The 18,942-nt window shown below is 43.3% G+C and overlaps 1 protein-coding gene across 2 annotated transcripts; it reads right to left on the minus strand.

Annotated features, from left to right (window-relative positions):
• Window positions 1–2,075: 2,075 nt before the first annotated feature.
• On the minus strand, window positions 2,076–14,846 carry C1H3orf38 (chromosome 1 C3orf38 homolog). 2 transcript variants are annotated; one of them, XM_077820696.1, is made up of 4 exons: window positions 14,628–14,846; window positions 10,670–10,890; window positions 5,942–6,028; window positions 2,076–4,464 (listed from the first exon to the last, which is right to left on the minus strand). In XM_077820696.1, the coding sequence occupies exons 1-4, from the start codon at window positions 14,749–14,751 to the stop codon at window positions 3,889–3,891; spliced, it is 1,008 nt and encodes a 335-aa protein (XP_077676822.1). In that variant the 5' UTR covers window positions 14,752–14,846; the 3' UTR covers window positions 2,076–3,888. The 2 variants fall into 2 exon arrangements, with proteins under 2 accessions (XP_077676822.1, XP_077676830.1); XM_077820704.1 differs by lacking the exon at window positions 5,942–6,028 and having other exon boundaries at window positions 14,628–14,841.
• Between the last annotated feature and the right edge of the window lie 4,096 nt (window positions 14,847–18,942).

The following is an 18,942-nucleotide window of genomic DNA, read 5'->3' on the forward strand; positions in this document are numbered from 1 at the left end:
TTTGTGAGCCATTCCAGACAACCTGCCACACACTTTGACACTCACCTCAACTATTGTGATGTTCCCCTCTGGTGTTATCTGGACTGGTGATCTGCTAAGTCACTCCAATCCTTGACTCTGGGAGCCAGCCTTACCCTGCTCTGCTGTGAGAACCCCAACTCCTGGGATGTTCATGCACAGCCTCAGGCACATAAGCTGCTCCCAGCTACTTGTAAGCCAGTGACACTCGCCAATATCTCCGGTCCCAGACCAACACTAGGAACCTCCGTCTTGCAGTGTCCAGTTATGCCCGCTGGATGCTGCAAGCTTATATAAGTTCATCAATTTAACAAAGAAATTGATATGTACCGGGCTTGTTCTCCCAAGGGGAGTCTCTGACACATTGTAAAACACATGCACTGCTTCAGGGAGAACAAACAGGACAGATGTATTAACTATAAAGGTAGATTTTAAGTGATTATAAGTCAAAGCATAGGAAGTCAGATTTGGTCAAATGAAATAAAAACAAAACGCATTCTAAGTTGATCTTAACACTTTCAATGTCCTTAAAAACTTAGATGCTTCTCACCACAGACTGGCTGGTTACTTTTCAGTCAGGCTCTCCCCTTTGATCAGTGTTTCAGTTGCTTGGTGGTGGTGGTGGCTGTAGATGTAGGTAGGAGAGAGAGAGCATGGCAAAATGTCTCTCCCTTTTATCACATCATTTCTTTCCCTGAATGGCTCATTTCTCCCCCCCCCCCCCCCCCGAGTCAGGTGGACATTACCTCATCACAGTCCCAAGCTGCCCAAAGGAAGGGGGTGACTCCCTCGAGGGTCTAACAGATTCGTTTGTTGCTACCTAAGCCAGTGTCCATTGTTCCTGTGAGGCTGGTATGGTCTGTCCCATCCATGCCCTGACAAGGTGTGAACTGCCTCTCTGTTCTTGGAGAGTTTTTGCATGGGCTTGCTTTAAGCCACGAGGACACATTTTCAGCCTCATAACTATGTACAAGAAATTATAATTATAACCTATAACCTTACTATACTATTACTGTAACAAGTACTATAACCGCACTATAGCAACCATGCTCGGTGCATTGTAAGCCTTCCGAAGGACACCCAACATGACAAACTTTGCAATGGATACCACACAATCATTTTATAAAGATGAACATGGGGGGTGGAGGGTGTTCCTCCGAGGTACAGAGCATCACACCTCCCCTCTTAGTTTACTGCAAGAGAGTTAGTCACTGTTAGTTTGTTATCGTTCTCTTGGCATCCAGCAGTTAAGGCCCTGAGGCAGTGTGCCTCAGTTTCTCCATTCTCACACAGCAAACTGGGTTTTCTTTTTTTTTTTTTTTAATAGTTTCTCTGCTGTGATAAGCTTTAAACCTGTTTACAGGTATTAACTGAAAAGTAGCATCATCATAAGGTTTAACATCAGTAACAAAATTCTTATCCCAAAATTTAACATTAATACCAAAATTTTTATCTCAGCTGTGCGTTTACAAGTATCTTTATGATACCATGCCCTCTGTTCAGATATTTTAATTTGAGGCTAGTTTGTTCATTACCCATGGTGTCCCTTGACTCTCTCCCATGTAATCCGTCACTGACTTTTCCTTCCACAAAAAGGTGGTTAGCAAAGCTGAAACTAACAGCAGACAGACATATACAGAAAGAACTGAAGGTAACCACTCCCCCCTCAAGTTTGTATGGTAGTGTTGCTCTCTGCTTTCCCCATTCTCTCTTCCTGGGAAAGTCTTAGACACCTGAAGGGGAGCACAAAATGCTTACAATGTTATGTAATGGAAGAGAGTTCTGTACATGCTTGTTAACACAAATACAATTGTACAACATGAATTTAATACAGATGTTCTGTTTGGCTGTATTCCTCTCTTCTGAAGTTGTTTGTGCACTTTCTGTCGATGTGAGTGAAGTGAGTTCATAAAGCATAAACACTGGTATAATTTTAATTTAGCAAGGACAACTAGTTACATTTTGAATGTAATGTTCATAAAGTCATGTTCATATTAGTGCATGTTTAGAAAAATACTATGCATTTTAGTAAGAAGGGAAAGCACAGTACACTCCTACAGGAGACAAAATATTTGCTTTAATTAATATTCAGGGAGGTAGTATCACTACATAATCAAAAGAGGCACTGTTTTTAGTCTTCGGTTTGCAGTTATTTCCTCCTTTGCACTGCAAAAGTCAAAATCATGAGCATGTAGAGACTTCCCCCACTCCCTCCCCTTTCATAGGTATGCATGGCTACCAATCAACTTGAATCTAGTAGAATACACCTGTGCAAGGAAAGGGAAGTGCTTCACAGGAATTTCAGAATGAAAGCTACTTTTTCTTATTAGAAATTAGGAGCTGAGAAAGCCCTCATCTCAACAGTTCACTAGGAAACAATGTTTCAAACATTGTCCTTCACTCAGTATATAATCACATTCTTTTTAAACAAATCCTGTTGTTGTTGTTAAAGGGACAACTAGAAATCAGTTGGTTCACAAAAGTGAGTTCGAGAGTAGTTTTTTCGGCGCCACACTTGCCTCGTGTCTTCCTGCTACTTATTACTAGTTTTAACCACATTTAAGCATTTCTTTAAAGTGCATACTTCTCTCCCACGTTGTGTGAAAGACCACACAAATAGGAAATAATTATTGGAGAAATAATGAAATTGAGTAGACAAACAACTGTCAAATACTCGAAGCAAGTAAACAGAAAAGATTTTACGTGATCTTTTGTGTTACTTTTAAACACATTAAGAAAACAGAGAAGTGTAGTTATTGAAGTTACCTGAATTCCCTTTAACCTCTGAATTGCTATTACTTGTAGCAATGGAAGAGCGAGCTTATCTGGAAAATCTACTTCTTGTTCCAGCTTCCTTGTTTTAAAAAAACTGACATATCCAGTTTAATAAGTCTGCAGTAATTGGATACAATTCTTGATTCTGAGAGAATGTACAGGAACCACCACATGTAAGCTATTACATTAAACTCTCCTGTAAGTTAATACAAAACAAATACCCAATCAAAGCATCTGGCTTTATAGGAAGCTTAAATTGACTAAATTCCAATGTTAACTCCTTGATCCCACAGAGAGTCAGAGCAAGAAATGGATGCAATGGCAACCATTTAATTTTGGGAGCAGGGGGTTTTTTATTGCAGAGGTGAGGTAAATGCTACTGGAAAATGAAAAATAAATGACAACTATTGATTCAGAACAGGAAAAACATTGCAAGCAGCAGGGCTAGCTTCCCCACATCATCTTATTAAGTTCTCTCTATTTTTTAGTGAAGGAATCAACTTTAGGACAAAGAGAAAAAATCTCTTCATGCATTCAGTGCTTGACTTCTCTCCTGAAACTACCAACAAGGCTGCCAGTTTTGTGGGGGTTATTGGCCCATTAAGAAATTAGACCAAGAATCCTAATGCACTTTTAAGCGGCCACTTGAAGGCAATGACTTTCCAACATAGTTGGGGTCCAACTTTAACTAGTGGCCTCGGGAGAAGCCCCATATGCTGTAATAAGTCCCTGTGGCGTCCAGTTCCTCATAATTGTCACAACCCACATTCCAATACAGCCACATTTTTTGTAAGTGAGGAACACATCAAATAGAAAGAAAAATAAAGTTACTTCATTTCTAAACATGTGTTGTGCAGTTCTAAGTCCTGAAGCAACTTCCTCAATTACATGTTAGTATGGAAGATGGGTACCCAAAAGCAGTGGAGCTCTTTAAGTGTATTTCACTCAGTACTTTGGCATGTCATCAACTTAGCAAACCTGACTAAAGAAACAGACATCACCACAAGTCTGAAGTCATTTAAACATTCAAATATGCACAACTGCTGTATTGTTTTTCAAACAATCGTTATTCCCCCAATTCTGTACGCACATTGCTCAGAATTTAGGTTCAAGCAAGCTCAGTTCTTTCCCATCGTATAGCTCTCGCAGTTCGTTCGATTCATATTTTATGGACGGCTTTTGCACTTGTGTCCCAGGCTCCAGAGCATTTTCTCCAACTATTTTAAGATTCACTAATTTTATTTTCCAGGTATTCTCTCTAAGTGGACAGCGGATGAGTCCAAAGATTTGTTCAAAGATGCCCAAGCAAATGTTGCCTCTATGTACTGTGCCAGCTACTGCCACCACTACTAACCCATGTGGAGAAATTACACACTTCAGTCCACCAGCACCCAAGTTGGGATTCAGTAAGAGATACTCTTCTTTCACCAGTGAGAGTAAACGGAGGCTCACCAATTCTGCACCAACGTATTCTTCCATGTTTTTTTCTAACGTGTTGTAACAAAATTTCAGTTTGACATCCTCCCAGAAATGCTGTGGTCCCCACTGTTCTTTGGATTGTCTCCCCAAAGGATGCTGAGAGTTGAGAAGTTCAAAGAACCACTGACAGAATTCTCTTCCTAGTCTGTGCCAATCATTCTCTTCCTGTTGTTTTTGTCTCTGTTCATAGCTCTGTAATCAAAAAAAAAAAGATTCGCTTATTTTTCTTAGAAGAATTTAGCAGCCATTAATACAGAAGCTTGGTACTTACTATACACAAGTCTTTAATACAGCTCAAAAAATTTGATGTGCTAAAATTTTATTTTCTATTTTGCACATTCCTGAGCTTTTCAGACAGAATGCTTGAGAAGGAATAAAGCAAGGAAGTCCAACCTAAACCTCTATTCTTAAATAATGAAGATTCTGCGTACTTGTCCATAATTGGTGCCCAGAAACCTCTTCAATAGTCACTTTAGAAATACTTGAAGTAGTTACTCTTAAGAGAAATAAGAAAGGTACTTAAAATTGGTTTGAGGAATAAGCTCAACAACTCTGGATGAAATCCTAGCTCAATTTAAGTCAATGGCAGTTCTGACACTTACTTCAATGGGGCCAACATTTTTCACACTGTTTCTAAAGAGTATGATTTAGTCTTGCTGTGTAAAAAGGAGTTGTCTGTACAAGTAAATTCTAGCTAAGATTTACACTTAAAACCTAAGATTATGGCAATACCTTGTCAAACCAAGATAAAATACAGAACCAAATGGCTTACAATACATATCCTCAATAAACAAATATCCCCATTTACTTGGGAGCAATGGTAGCAGTTCTCATACTAAAGGTGGCCACAGTAATTAACTCTACCCTCAATGTCTCCCTTTATTGTATTTGTCTTTGACAGATACTAGCAAGCTACCTTTATGCTTTGGACCCTCAAATGACCAGATGGACACAACCAGTCCTGATCAGTATCAGCCATTTTTTAAGTGTGTCCTTGATGCAACATTTGAAGCTGCTGGAGTATCTCAGAACCTACCTGATATTTCAACCCAAGGTAGCAGAAGATGCTAACAAAAAGAAAATCTAACCCAGGAAGAACTGGATAGTTTAGGATTATTGGGAGATAAAACTTTTCACCTCTAGATTACCTACTTGAACCTAGATCGGTTTTATTAGTGACAGAAAGTCAATACCACCGGAAAGCTGTTTGGTCACCTATGTGAAGGGAGTCTGATCTTCACCATGTTTCTAATAGAAAAGTGTCCAAATCACAGTCTCCCAGGGTATCATAACTGCACCCTTTCATCAGCTCTAAGACTACTGGAAAAAATATTTTAAAATAGTAACCCAAAACAAACACTGGCAGCATGAAAGAATACAAAAAATAGTCTGAAGCGATCAACACAGCTCCTCACACAAAACTAAATTTAATTTGTTTAAAAAATCTCAAGGCAGCATGGTCCAACAGAGGACGGTATTAAAACTAGGTTCTCCGCTAATTCACTGTGTATCTTGGGCAAGTCACTCAACTTCTGTATCCCTGGTTTCCTGGTTTTTACAGGTGGGAAATTAAACTTACCTGCCTTTGCAAAGCATTTTTAAGATATACAGAGGAGGAACCTATGTAACTGCTAAGTATTAGAAACAAATGGACTAAACCAATACTAACCTGAAGGGTTATTTCCTTGAAGCAGCCCGGCGAGGCTGCAGTCTGTCCTGCAAATGTAGCGGAGAATGATGGAGATGAAAGCAGAAACTAAGTTGTTATACGTAGCCAGTAGCAAGGGGAAGATCTCGTTGAGGATAGAATAGGGATAAATTGCAATACATTTAATAAAATGAAACCAAGAATAGCAACTGTTAAGAAAGGTATTGGGGGACAATGAAAATTGGAACTTTAAGTGTTTTATAGCTGTGTATGTTATCATGTACAGAGGAGGAAGAAATATGAAGACTTAAATATTTGGGAAATAAGTTGTTATATTTTAAGTACAGACTGGCGGGTTACTTTTAAAGATACATTTGGCTGATAATGGGATTCAGAAAAGGAAGTTTTCTGTCATCTAGAGGAAAAATACTTTCCCAGATAAAGGGAGAGTGAATTCATGCAAGTCAGGGATCTGTACAGAGGAGCACTAGACAGTTATCCATTTGTCGCCCAGGTAGGCACATCTCTCGAACCAACTTTGTTCTTAAGGACATATCCTTTGCTTTCTCTTACAATACAGGCTGGTTTCTTCACTGAATATTTTATGACTGACACTTTGTGACGAAAAGATCCTTAATTTTCCATTAAGTTCTAGCCTACTAATGCCAAGCCCCACGTTACGAACAGGAATTAGATCTATAGGATGAACTGCTCATTTTTTCGTTTGCATTTGTTGAGTGAGATACCAACAATGCACATCTACATCTTTTGGTACTTGCCAATTAACAGCATTCCTTAAAAGCAGATCAAGTCAGAAGCAAGTTCAACAAAGCTACTGTGAAGGTCGTGATCATTATCTTCTGGAATCAAAGTTCGGATAATAACTTCTGTGTTTGAATTTCATATTTTAGATTAAATATATACTCCAGAGTTATGATGCCATGACTTCTCACCCCCACTCCTGCCGCAAGGGGTAAGTGGAAGGAGAAGCCTGACCATAAAGCACAGCTGAATTTCCCATTCTTTCTGCATTTCTCTGAATGAGTATTTAACTCACTTTACTTTTACTGTATCTAATTTCCAGTCATGTATCCTTCACTGTCTTAAATATTGCAAGTTGTTTTCACTCTTGCTGCTTTATAGAAAGCAGTCAAAACAGAGTCACAATAACACAAGCCTTACAGTATGGTACATTATTGAGACAACAGAAGAACTAGGTTCCTTAGCATGTCCCATCTTCTGGGTCTGTCTTTTAGATTGTAAATTCTGTGGGGGCAGCGAGTGTTGTGCACAACAGCAAGCATATTCTTGCCACTTAAACAGTAGCATATATACATGACAAATTACTTTCCCCAAGGGAACAAGTCAGCAAAATTGCACATCAGTAGCTACAGAGCTCTTTGATAGTCAGATTGATGACCATTATGTCTCTGAGTCACATAACTGCTTAATAGTAATCATGGCTACCTCAAGTTAGAAACTTTACATCCAAGAATGATAAACTAGTAAAACCAACCAACCAAACAAAAATATTTTGCAAAATAAAATGAGGAGGAAGTTCAGATCACACACAAACTTGTTGATAATGAGGCATATCTAGTCACAGCATATTAAGCAGAGGTTAGAAAGAGACCTATTCGGTAGCAGGGGTAGCGCTGCCGCCAGTCCTAAAGTTTCAGAAGAGTGACAATTTTTCAACATCTGTAGTGCATTTCACTCTCCACTTTCCAGAGATACCAGAAATGGAAAGGAAGATTACTTTTTGCAAGCCAACAGCAATTGGACCATCTAACCAAATGATTTGCCATGTGACCTGTTACTTAAAAACTAAGGGCAGCAGTGCTGTTTCGGTGCTATTGTCACTTGGCAAAGTGGGAGAAGAGCAGCTTAAAAAAAAAAAAAAAAAAAAAAAAAGAGAGAGAAGCACAGTTTATTTTCCCAACAATTGAGACTAAACTTTCAGAACACTTCTCAGAACATTTGTGACCATGAAGTTTATGGCGCTTCCCATGTCCATTAACTTTATGGGAGTCACATGTTCATCTTTAGACTTATCCAGACTCTGATGTACTATTTTGTCTTAATTTGTGACCTACTGATTCCACTCATTGCAATTCAAAGTCAGTTGTTGTGAGGAAGACACAACATGTTAATTATGTACTCAGACACCAATGAACAAAGGGCATTTTATCTATCAAGATAGTTACAGAATTTCCAGATATGAGATTCCGAATTGCAAATATGAGAGGATAATTTTTTTTATTAAGTGAAGCTTTTAAACCAAGAAAAATTTCAGTTCCACTACAAACACAGGAAAACACAACCATCCTTGTGCAAGTGCTGGAGGAACCAACTAGGGGCAGAGCTCTTCTTGACCTGCTGCTCACAAACCAGGAAGAATTAGTAGGGGAAGCAAAAGTGGATGGGAACCTGGGAGGCAGTGACCATGAGATGGTCAAGTTCAGGATCTTAACACAAGGAAGAAAGGAGAGCAGCAGAATACGGACCCTGGACTTCAGAAAAGCAGACTGACTCCCTCAGGGAACTGATGGGCAGGATCCTCTGGGAGAACAGAGGGGGAAAGGAGTCCAGGAGAGCTGGCTGTACTTATTGAGGTTACAGGAACAAACCATCCCGATGTGCAGAAAGAATAGTAAATATGGCAGACGACCAGCTTGGCTTAACAGTGAAATCCTTGCTGATCTTAAACACAAAAAAGAAGCTTACAAGAAGTGGAAGATTGGACAAATGACCAGGGATGAGTATAAAAATATTGCTCAGGCATGCAGGAGTGAAATCAGGAAGGCCAAATCACACGTGGAGTTGCAGCTAGCAAGAAATGTTAAGAGTAACAAGAAGGGTTTCTTCAGGTATGTTAGCAACAAGCAGCAAGTCAAGGAAAGTGTGGGCCCCTTACTGAATGAGGGAGGCACCCTAGTGACAGAGGATGTAGGAAAAGCTAATGTACTTAATGCTTTTTTTGCTTCTGTCTTCACAAACAAGGTCAGCTCCCAGACTACTGCACCGGGCAGCACAGCATGGGGAGGAGGCGACCAGCGCTCTGTGGAGAAAGAAGTGGTTCGGGACTATTTAGAAAAGCTGGACGAGCACAAGTCCATGGGGCCGGATGCGTTGCATCCGAGAGTGCTAAAGGAGTTGGCAGATGTGATTGCAGAGCCATTGGCCGTTATCTTTGAAAACTCATGGCGATTGGGGGAGGTCCCAGACGACTGGAAAAAGGCTAACGTAGTGCCCGTCTTTTAAAAAGGGAAGAAGGAGGATCCGTGGAACTACAGGCCAGTCAGCCTCACCTCAGTCCCTGGAAAAATCATGGAGCAGGTCCTCAAGGAATCGATTCTGAAGCACTTAGAGGAGAGGAAAGTGATCAAGAACAGTCAGCATGGATTCACCAAGGGCAAGTCATGCCTGACTAAACTAGTTGCCTTCTATGACAAGATAACTGGCTCTGTGGATGAGGGGAAAGCAGTGGACGTGTTATTCCTTGACTTTAGCAAAGCTTTTGATACTGTCTCCCACAGTATTCTTGCCAGCAAGTTAAAAAAGTATGGGCTGGATGAATGGACTATACGGTGGATAGAAAGCTGGCTAGATTGTCAGGCTCAAGGGGTAGTGATCAATGGCTCCATGTCTAGTTGGCAGCTGGTATCAAGCGGAGTGCCCCAAGGGTCGGTCCTGGGGCCGGTTTTGTTCAATATCTTCATTAATGATCTGGAGGATGGCGTGGATTGCACCCTCAGCAAGTTTGCAGATGACACTAAACTGGGAGGAGTGGTAGATACACTGGAGGGTAGGGATAGGATACAGAGGGACCAAGACAAATTAGAGGATTGGGCCAAAAGAAATCTGATGAGGTTCAACAAGGACAAGTGCAGAGTCCTGCATTTAGGACGGAAGAATCCCACACACCACAACAGACTAGGGATCGAATGGCTAGGCAGCAGCTCTGCAGAAAAGCACCTAGGGATTACAGCAGACAAGAAGCTGGATATGAGTCAACAGCATGCCCTTGTTGCCAAGAAGGCTAACGGCATTTTGGGCTGTATAAGTAGGGGCACTGCCAGCAGATCGAGGGACGTGATCGTTCCCCTCTATTCGACATTGGTGAGGCCTCATCTGGAGTACTGTGTCCAGTTTTGGGCCCCACACTACAAGAAGGATGTGGAGAAATTGGAAAGCATTCAGCGGAGGGCAACAAAAACGATTAGGGGACTGGAACACATGAGTTATGAGGAGAAGCTGAGGGAACTGGAATTGTTTAGTCTGCAGAAGAGAAGAATGAGGGGGGATTTGATAGCTGCTTTCAATTACCTGAAAGGGGGTTCCAAAGAGGATGGATCTAGACTGTTCTCAGTTGTAGCAAATGACAGAACGAAGAGTAATGGTCTCAAGTTGCAGTGGGGGAGGTTTAGGTTGGATATTAGGAAAAACTTTTTCACTCGGAGGGTGGTGAAGCACTGGAATGAGTTACCTAGGGAGCTGGTGGAATCTCCTTCCTTTGAGGTTTTTAAGGTCAGGCTTGACAAAGCCCTGGCTGGGATGATTTAGTTGGGGATTGGTCCTACTTTGAGCAGGGGGTTGGACTAGATGACCTCCTGAGGTTCCTTCCAACTCTGATATTCTATGATTCTATTATCTCAGTTTGGCTGAGAAAAAAATGTCAGTGAACTTACAAGCAATAGTTGTTCCACATAGGCAATATTCTTAGGTCTTTCAGAACGTAAAGCTCACCTGTTTATTCGGATTAATATCCTCTCTCTCTGCAACACGATCTGTCAGCTGCCCACTCCAGTATTGCTTTGCATGATGAATGAGCTGGTGTTTTTCAGAACAAGGTGGCACCACAACTCCTTCTTTTGCCAGGTATTTAAAAATTATTTCTCGATAGACTTTTCTTCGTTTCAAGAGTTCTTCTACACTTTGACTGTAAACTAAAATTGCATGAATGGCTTCTGGAAATAAAGAAAGTTAAGTCAGCAACTGCTTCTCTCATTAGAAAATGAATCTGTTGATTTTCTGACTAAAGTAAAAATTTCAACTTGAACATTTTTCTCAGTGATGACCAGTATCAAACTCATGCACATATCGTTGAAAGACATTCAGCAAGCCATATGCAAAAGCCTGAAATGTATCTGTTGCCTCAATGGCCTAACAGAAACCGATCCTTGAATCAGAACTAACTGGCTGAAACTAGAGCTGAACAGTTTGTTTGGGGGGAGAATTGAAGATCCCCAAAAAATCAGTTGAGTTCAAATCTAAACTAATTTTTTTAAAAACTTTCCTCACCAAAAAGAAAACCTAAAATATATATATTAATTTTGGATTAAACAACATATTTTTGTACTCAAAAGGATTTCCCCTCCCCACCCAGTTTTTGGATGTTTACCACCATTTTGGCTGTTTTTAGTAAGTAAAGCTAAATTCCTAAATGAAACATTTTAAAACAAAACATCAAAACATTGTTTCAAAACAGTCAATACAGTTTTGATTTTTTCAAACAAATTCTCTTTTTTCCAGCCAGAACTATTCACCAAATTCCTCCCTAATATGCTAACAGTTTTGGTGCCCTGAAATTGCATTTTTGGGCAAACTATTTGCTGGAAAAATAATTCACTTGGGTCTAGATGAAATTCAAACCATGCAAAACAGAGACAAATGCTTATAGGTTGTGGAAGCAACTTGGCCGTAACAACTCCACTGGCTCAAACTCTCTGCTTGCATACATTAATCATGTATGCAAGCAGAGGGTCTTGCTGGAGCCCCCAGTTCCTTCTGGATGTCCAGTGACTGCCAAAGGGACTTTATTTGAGCTTGTCAAAAAGGACAACCTTTTTACGATGTTTATTTTGCCACTCACAGAATGTGCTCCAAATGGACACTACACTTTCAAGTGATCTGGAAACTCTAGCTGCTGCAGGACACAGCAGCCAACTTATTTCAGGCAAAGGGAGCCCTGCACATGTTCACTGAGATGCATTAGCTAAAAACTTACTTTGGGTTAATATTTAAGTTGGCTTTGACCTAAATTATTTAGCTCTTGATACCGCAAGCTTCCTCCCCCCAAATGATACTGCAACAGCTGTGATCACTTGAATCAAATCTAAAGTCACTTCCACCATTGGTCTGACTAAACCTGGATCTGATGTCCTTCAGAACATGCTGCAAGGCTTCTTTGTGTTCCCAGGAAAGGAACAGTATAGATACAGGGTTGAAAGAGAGGAGAATTTAACAGAATAGAGGGCCTTTTATGGTCTTTCTGAACAGTTGAGTTTTTAATCAATGCATAATTATTTTACTAGCCTGGATAGATACTTTTTTCTGCGAGGTTACAGTCAGAAAAGTTTATCTTCAAGAGGGAAATCCTAATGTTCTAATGTCTGCTTGCCGTCAACAACTTCCCTATTTAGATTTTATCAATAATACATAACAACATTTTGGTTAATTACCAGCCAGTTCTGTAAACTCAAATTGGGATTTAAAAAGCTGTGTTCTTTCTACCTCACACATCAACAATGCAGATTTCTAGAATCAGAACTTAGGTGGTGATTCTGCCAGCAATAAACAGAACACAGTTCAGTGAGATTCGCCTTCCATAAGCCATTACAGGTGTGAAGGCTGATGAAAGTATAAATGTTTACAATGTACAATAACCAAATATTTAAGATCCAGGGGGATGCACTGTGCAATGTAGGAAGGTGCCATTTTTAATATACAATTTTTATGACAGAAAGCACATTACTATTGGAAACCCTTATTTTTCAGGGGTTCATTGCTCAGGAAATATTACAAGCTGAAACTTGGCCTTTAAAGAAGTCAAAGTAGCCAATTCTAATTTTAGCTGATGTTACACACCAAGCACTTTAGTATTTGATTCAGAACACCTTATATTTAGGAAAAGACTGTTTAGTTAAAGTTAACTTTACTTATCCTTATTGTATTCTATAAGTACTACAAAAATCCTTAAGTTAAAGCAAAGCAAAACAGTCACAAATAAAAATGAGTCCTCAAAAAGGAACGGAAGATATACAAATGAGAGATACTTTGCCCTATGGGCTAGTAACTTATTTACCACCTGACTGTGCATGTTTCTTTCAACAACTGAGAGTAGAAGTTACTCATGCCAGCAGCAGCATTAACTGGCGTTTCAGTTAGTTGTAATGCAGACCTGCACCTTACCCTCCCCCCCCCCGCTACTTTTTTTAAAGGACATAGAACTTACATGACACACACACACACTACTTCATAAAGTATGAAAAGGCATTTCACTGTCAAACATAGAAGACAGTAAGCATTGACTATCTTGGTAATTTGTTCAGAAGCCTGAGTGCCTCTCAGAAGAGCACAATCCATGATATTACCCATTGAAAGCTGCTTTTGGTATGAACATCTCTCCTGCTTGTTTCAGAGTAGCAGCGGTGTTAGTCTGTATTCGCAAAAAGAAAAGGAGTACTTGTGGCACCTTAGAGACTAACCAATTTATCTGAGCATAAGCTTTCGTGAGCTACAGCTCACTTCCGATGTAGCTCACGAAAGCTTATGCTCAGATAAACTGGTTAGTTTCTAAGGTGCCACAAATACTCCTTCTCCTGCTTGTGTAGAGCCTAGCATAATGGAGTACTGATGCTGTTTGGATACCACCACAATACACTAATAAAAAACAGACTTAACCCACAAAAAGATCCATGGAGGAAAGAGGCTCTAAACAGGGATACAATCAAATCAAGTGTCGAGGGCTCACACATGGTGTAATTTTTGGGCTACGAAAACAGCTATGGCATTTACCTAAACAAGGAATTATGAATTATTATTTTCTTTGAAAGCGGCAACGACTCCTGTGGCACCTTACAGACTAACAGACGTACTGGAGCACAAGCTTTCGTGGGCCGACCAAGTAGGTATTTGCCCACGAAAGCCCACGCTCCAATACATCTGTTAGTCTATTAGGTGCTAAACAGGACTCTTTGCTGCTTTTACAGATCCAGACTAACATGGCTGCCCCTCCCACATTTTCTTTGAAAAATATCAGAAATCATCAAATGAAAAAAAAATCTAGAAAGTCCGTTTACCCCCCGTGTTTCCTATTTCAATACCGCGTCACGCTTGAGAGGCTCAGGCACCCCAGCGGCGCGATGACTTGACAGACCGGCATGAAGTCAACAGCTGGGTAACCTCGCAGGCCTCAGAGATCAACAGAGGCTTCAGCCTCCTCCCCGCCCCCGCTCGCCCCCCCCCCGGTTAACAGGCGCGAGGCAGGTGACTGGCCAAAGCACGGGCCGCGCTGGGCGCTGTTCTGGGCGAACGCGGCAGGGCCGCCCACAGGCCGCGCACCGGGCGCGCGGGCGGCCGGGGGCAGCGGCGCGTGGGGGCACAGCTCGTAGCGCAAGACTCGTACTGCGCCGGCGCCGAGGAGCCCGCGAGAGCTGAGCGGCGGCCGCAGCCCGTGACCGGCCGAGGCCTCGAAGCCCCAACCCCAAGGAGCCGCTTCAGTGGGCGGGGCGTTGGCGGCTGCGAGGGGCGGGGCACTGACCCGCCGAACCCGGCAGCGCGAGGCGCCGCGCGACCCCCCCCACCCCGCCGCTAAGGCAGGGGCCGCCTGACAAAAGGGGCGGGGCTAGCGCTAGAGCCCGCCCCTTCCTCCCCCTCAGCGGGCCCCAAGCACCGCCCCGACCCCGGCCCCGGCCCCACCCGCCTTGTCGGCTCTGCGGCAGCACCAGGCGGTTAGTGATCGTGTCCGTCAGCGACGTCAGCTCCTCCGTCTCCAGAAGCTCCAGCAGCGCCCGGCACCCGGCCCGCTCCCGCTCGCTCAGCCCCATCGTCCGCCCACCGGCAGCCGGCGTCGGGCTGTCGGCAGCCCCCGCCCTTCTTGGCTCGCGCAACCCTGACAACCAGCCAGCGGAAGGGACGAAGCTTCCGCAACCTGCGTGGGCGGCAGTAAACAGCCCCTCATGGGCCGCCTGGGAGCAGCCGCTAACGGGGCCCGGCTGGAAACGGGCACCTCCCGGCACTGTGGTTCCGCCCCTTTCCTAAGCCCCGCCCCTGGAGGCCGCTCGAGGCCGGCTGCGGGGGAAGGAGCTGGCTGGGGCGGGGTGTTGGTGCTTTCACAGGGGAAGGGAGACCCTGCAGACACCCACACCCTGACCCCAAACCAGGGCAGCTTCTGATACACCCCCCCCCCCGTCGCCTCTCTCCACTAGGGGAGTGAGCCTCAGCCGCTCTCTCTGCGCAGAGAGTAGAGGTTTGAGGACAAAGGGCAGGTGTTACCCTGCTGCGCTAGACCGATGCTGGGCAGGGGTGGGAAGAAGCCACGCCTTGGAGTGATGTAGTTATACCGACCTAACACCCCCCCTAGACAGCCCTGGCAGCAGAAGAGCTTCTCCCATCAACATCGCTACTGGCTCTCAGGGAGATGGATTAACTACACCAAGTGGAGAAGCTCTCCCATAAGCGTAGGGGCATCTTTACTTAGGGCATGGCTACACTTGCAGTTGTAGAGCGCTAGGAGCTAAACCAGCCTTTGGAGACCGCAGCAGGGAGAACGCTGCCGCGTGTTTACACTCTCAGCTGGAAGTGCACTGCTGTGGCTACATTAGCAGCACTTGCAATGCCACAAAGAGCAGTGCATTGTAGTAGCTATCCCAGCTTGCAAGTGGCTGCAGCGTGCTTTTCAAATGTGGGGGGGGGGGGCGGGGAAGATGACTGTGACAGGGAGTGTGTTGTGTGTATATAGAGGGAGAGAGAGTGGGGTTTGGGGGAGCTGAGAGCATGTCAGCATGCTGTCTTGTAAGTTCAGACAGCAGCAGACCCCCCCCCCACCTCCCTCTCCCTCTCACACACTTAAAGCAAGCAGCATTCCTCAGTAATGGTTCCTTTGTCCCAGAGTAGATAAGCAGCCAGCTGTCAGAAACAGAGCTTTGAAAGGGCATATCAGCATTCCTACAACAAGTTCAGAACAATGACAAGAGTGGCCACTTGATTTAAGGGGATTATGGGACATTTCCCAACATCAGTCAGAGCACAACAATGCAACACCTTGTTCACAATGGCGCCACGGCGCTCCAGCGGGGGTGGGGAGCGGGGGGCACGTAGCAAACATTATTCCACTGGCTGAGGTGGAGTACCAGCAGCGCTGTAGCGGTGGAGTCAGAGTGCTCTACGTGCCTTGCCAGTGTGGACAGGTAGTGAGCTAGTGCACCTAGGGCTCCTTTATTGCGCTGTAACTCTCAAGTGTAGCCAAGGGAGTAGCAGAGGCGTACAGGCGGAGCACTGTATATGGAGACAAGCCCAAATATTCTCCTCTCAGAGCTTTTGGTTAGGGGCTGAGTTCAGTTCTGCACCAAGGCAACAGGCAGGCACTCCCTGTGCCACTTCCCTGGGAAGCCAGAGGGTAGTCCAGACCCCTGCCTGACTCTCACCTCAGCCCTGCTACAGTTACCCACAAGGGCTTCATACCACGGTGGTATTTTTTTGGTCACGGGGCTACTTGTCGTGGCCCTTGGGAGGAAAGAGCCACCTAATAATTGTAGGCTTTGAGGTGGCACAGTGCAACCTCTCTCACACTTGTTGGGCTTACTAATTCTTGGTCACATGACCAGGGTCTAACCGATCACCATGTGTAGGGTCGGGAAGGAATTTTCTCCAGGCCAGATTGGCGGGGAGGGGGGAAGAGAAGAGAGAGGGGTTGCCTTTCTCTGCACTATAGGTCACTTGACAGAATTTAATCATTTTCTTGCCCTTGCAGGAGCCTTGGGCAGTGGTGCTTCTCGGTCCCTACCTGTTGCACAGAATAGTTCAGTCTCCTGGGGGTTGTACTACTTCTGTGTTCTAATTTCAGATGTTGGGTTAGTGTGCAGATGTTGGTGGCCTCTAACAGACAGAAAGTCAAACTTGCTGATCATGTGATCTTTTCGGGCCTTAACCTCTGTGCATCTAGGTCACTTTGGACCTAACCTTGATTTCAAGCATCTCCTTTCAGGTATAGGCTCCATACCCCATTACCAATCCCTGGCAATAATGCATCTTCCTAATAAACTAAATTTTTAATCATTCAAATGGTCTAATGTTTAATAATGATCATTTAGAGAGCACCTTCAATCCAAATCTATTCCACAGTATTTTCCCTACGCATTTGTTCAATTATATATACACACACAGGAATCACTTCTTCAATAACTGAAATTCAAGTCTCTGGGTAGAAATTGATAAACTGGTAAAATAGGAATAGATTGTATCTTAATGTCACCTGTTCAGCACCAATGAAAACCATATGCAATGGTTTCGCTAGTTTAACCCAGTCTGATGATGGACAACGTAACTATACTAACTCACCAACTCATGTTTAATTACTTCAATTACCCTCTTTTTTGCCTCTCAGACATCCACGTTGCCTTTTTCATTGTATACAAAATGCTATTATCTTCCTTCCTCTCATTTCAATATATCACATTCATGTACCTCAGTATGCCACACTACCAAATGAGTTAATTTATTAAAACAATTAGAGATCATTGGATGAGTTGCAAAGTACTATGTATTATTATCTGAGGAGGATGCCTTTTGACTACTACAGAAGTTGGGCAGTATGTGCCAAAAGCAGGAACAGTGGTTCTAACCAGGTAGTGCAGTCATCCATGACAGAACCAAAACAGAAATATAGCTCTATGAATAAACTGATTATCTGGTCATTATGGGAAGAGCACTCAATCTTCTATAGTTTAAGTTACAACGTTCTTCCTGCTAAAGGATGAATTGCAACTCTACACTATTTAACCTAGCTTATTAGTGCATGTTGCTCTTCAGATGCTTTGGAGAGTGTTTGTAGATTGTACTGTATGTTTATATTCTGATGACCAGCCCTTGACACAAACAAGAATTATATACAAGATGATGGTTGGGAAAAAAAAAAAAAAAAGAGGTTTGAGTAAAGAAATTCCAGAAATTGATGTTATGGTTATAACCTGTTAATATTGCACATGAACTATGTTGCATAGTACAGGTTAAATTATAGACATATGGTTATAATTCTATAGCTAATATATAATAATATAGCCTTTCCAGCTAAATTTTGCAATCTCCTGCTACTTTATTTACTAAAAAAAAATCCTTTCCATCTTAAACTTCACATGTGTGGGCTCTACCAAGAGAATTTTGAAAGTAATTTGGGGGTTATCTAGATGAGGTATTGAGTTATGGGACCCTTCAACAAGTAAAGTGTACTTAACTGTTTTGTAAAACAAAAAGGTAAAATTTAAAATGAGTTTTATTCATTAGACATGTATGAGATCTAGTTCTCATGACGTCGGGCACAAAATTTGAGAATAAGTATTTTGAGCATTGACCACCCATCAGATAATGGAAGGTTTTATAAGGTTTTTACATTTTGACACTGTGCTAATAGAGTTTGTAAAGTGTTCTGGCACTGGCTGAAATGCTCATGTTAAAAAGAAGTTACAAACTCTGTCACAGACCATGTGTGTTTCAGTGACTGTCCTCTCTTACATTTTAGTGATTACAACAGTTGTTTTCAAACATTGTTTCTGGGGATCCAGTTGAAGAAAATTGTTGATGCCCATGACCCACTGGAGCTGGGATGAGGGGTTTGGGAGGGGCTCAGGGCCAGGGTTCACGGTGTGGGAGGGGGCTCTGTGTTGGGGTGCAGGCTCTGGGGTGGGGCCAGGGATGAGGGGTTTGGGATGCAGGAGGGGCTCTGGGTTGGGGTGCAGGAGGGAGTCAGGGCTCTGGGCTGGGGATGAGGGCTTTGGGGTGCAGGAAGGGCTTCAGGTTTGGGGGGCAGCTCAGGGTTGGAGCTGGGTGTCAGGGCTCTGGGCTGGGGCAGGCGATGAGGGGTTTGGGGTGCATGAGGGGGGGTTCCAGGTTTGGGGGGACGCTCAGGGGGTGGGGCAGAGGATTGGGATGCAGACTTACCTCTGACAGCTCCTGGTCAGCAGCACAGCCAGGGTGCAGAGGTAGACTTCCCGCCTATCCTGGCACTGTGGACCATGCTGCAC

This window comes from Eretmochelys imbricata, chromosome 1, assembly GCF_965152235.1.
Source record: "Eretmochelys imbricata isolate rEreImb1 chromosome 1, rEreImb1.hap1, whole genome shotgun sequence".
NCBI lineage: Eukaryota > Metazoa > Chordata > Testudines > Cheloniidae > Eretmochelys > Eretmochelys imbricata.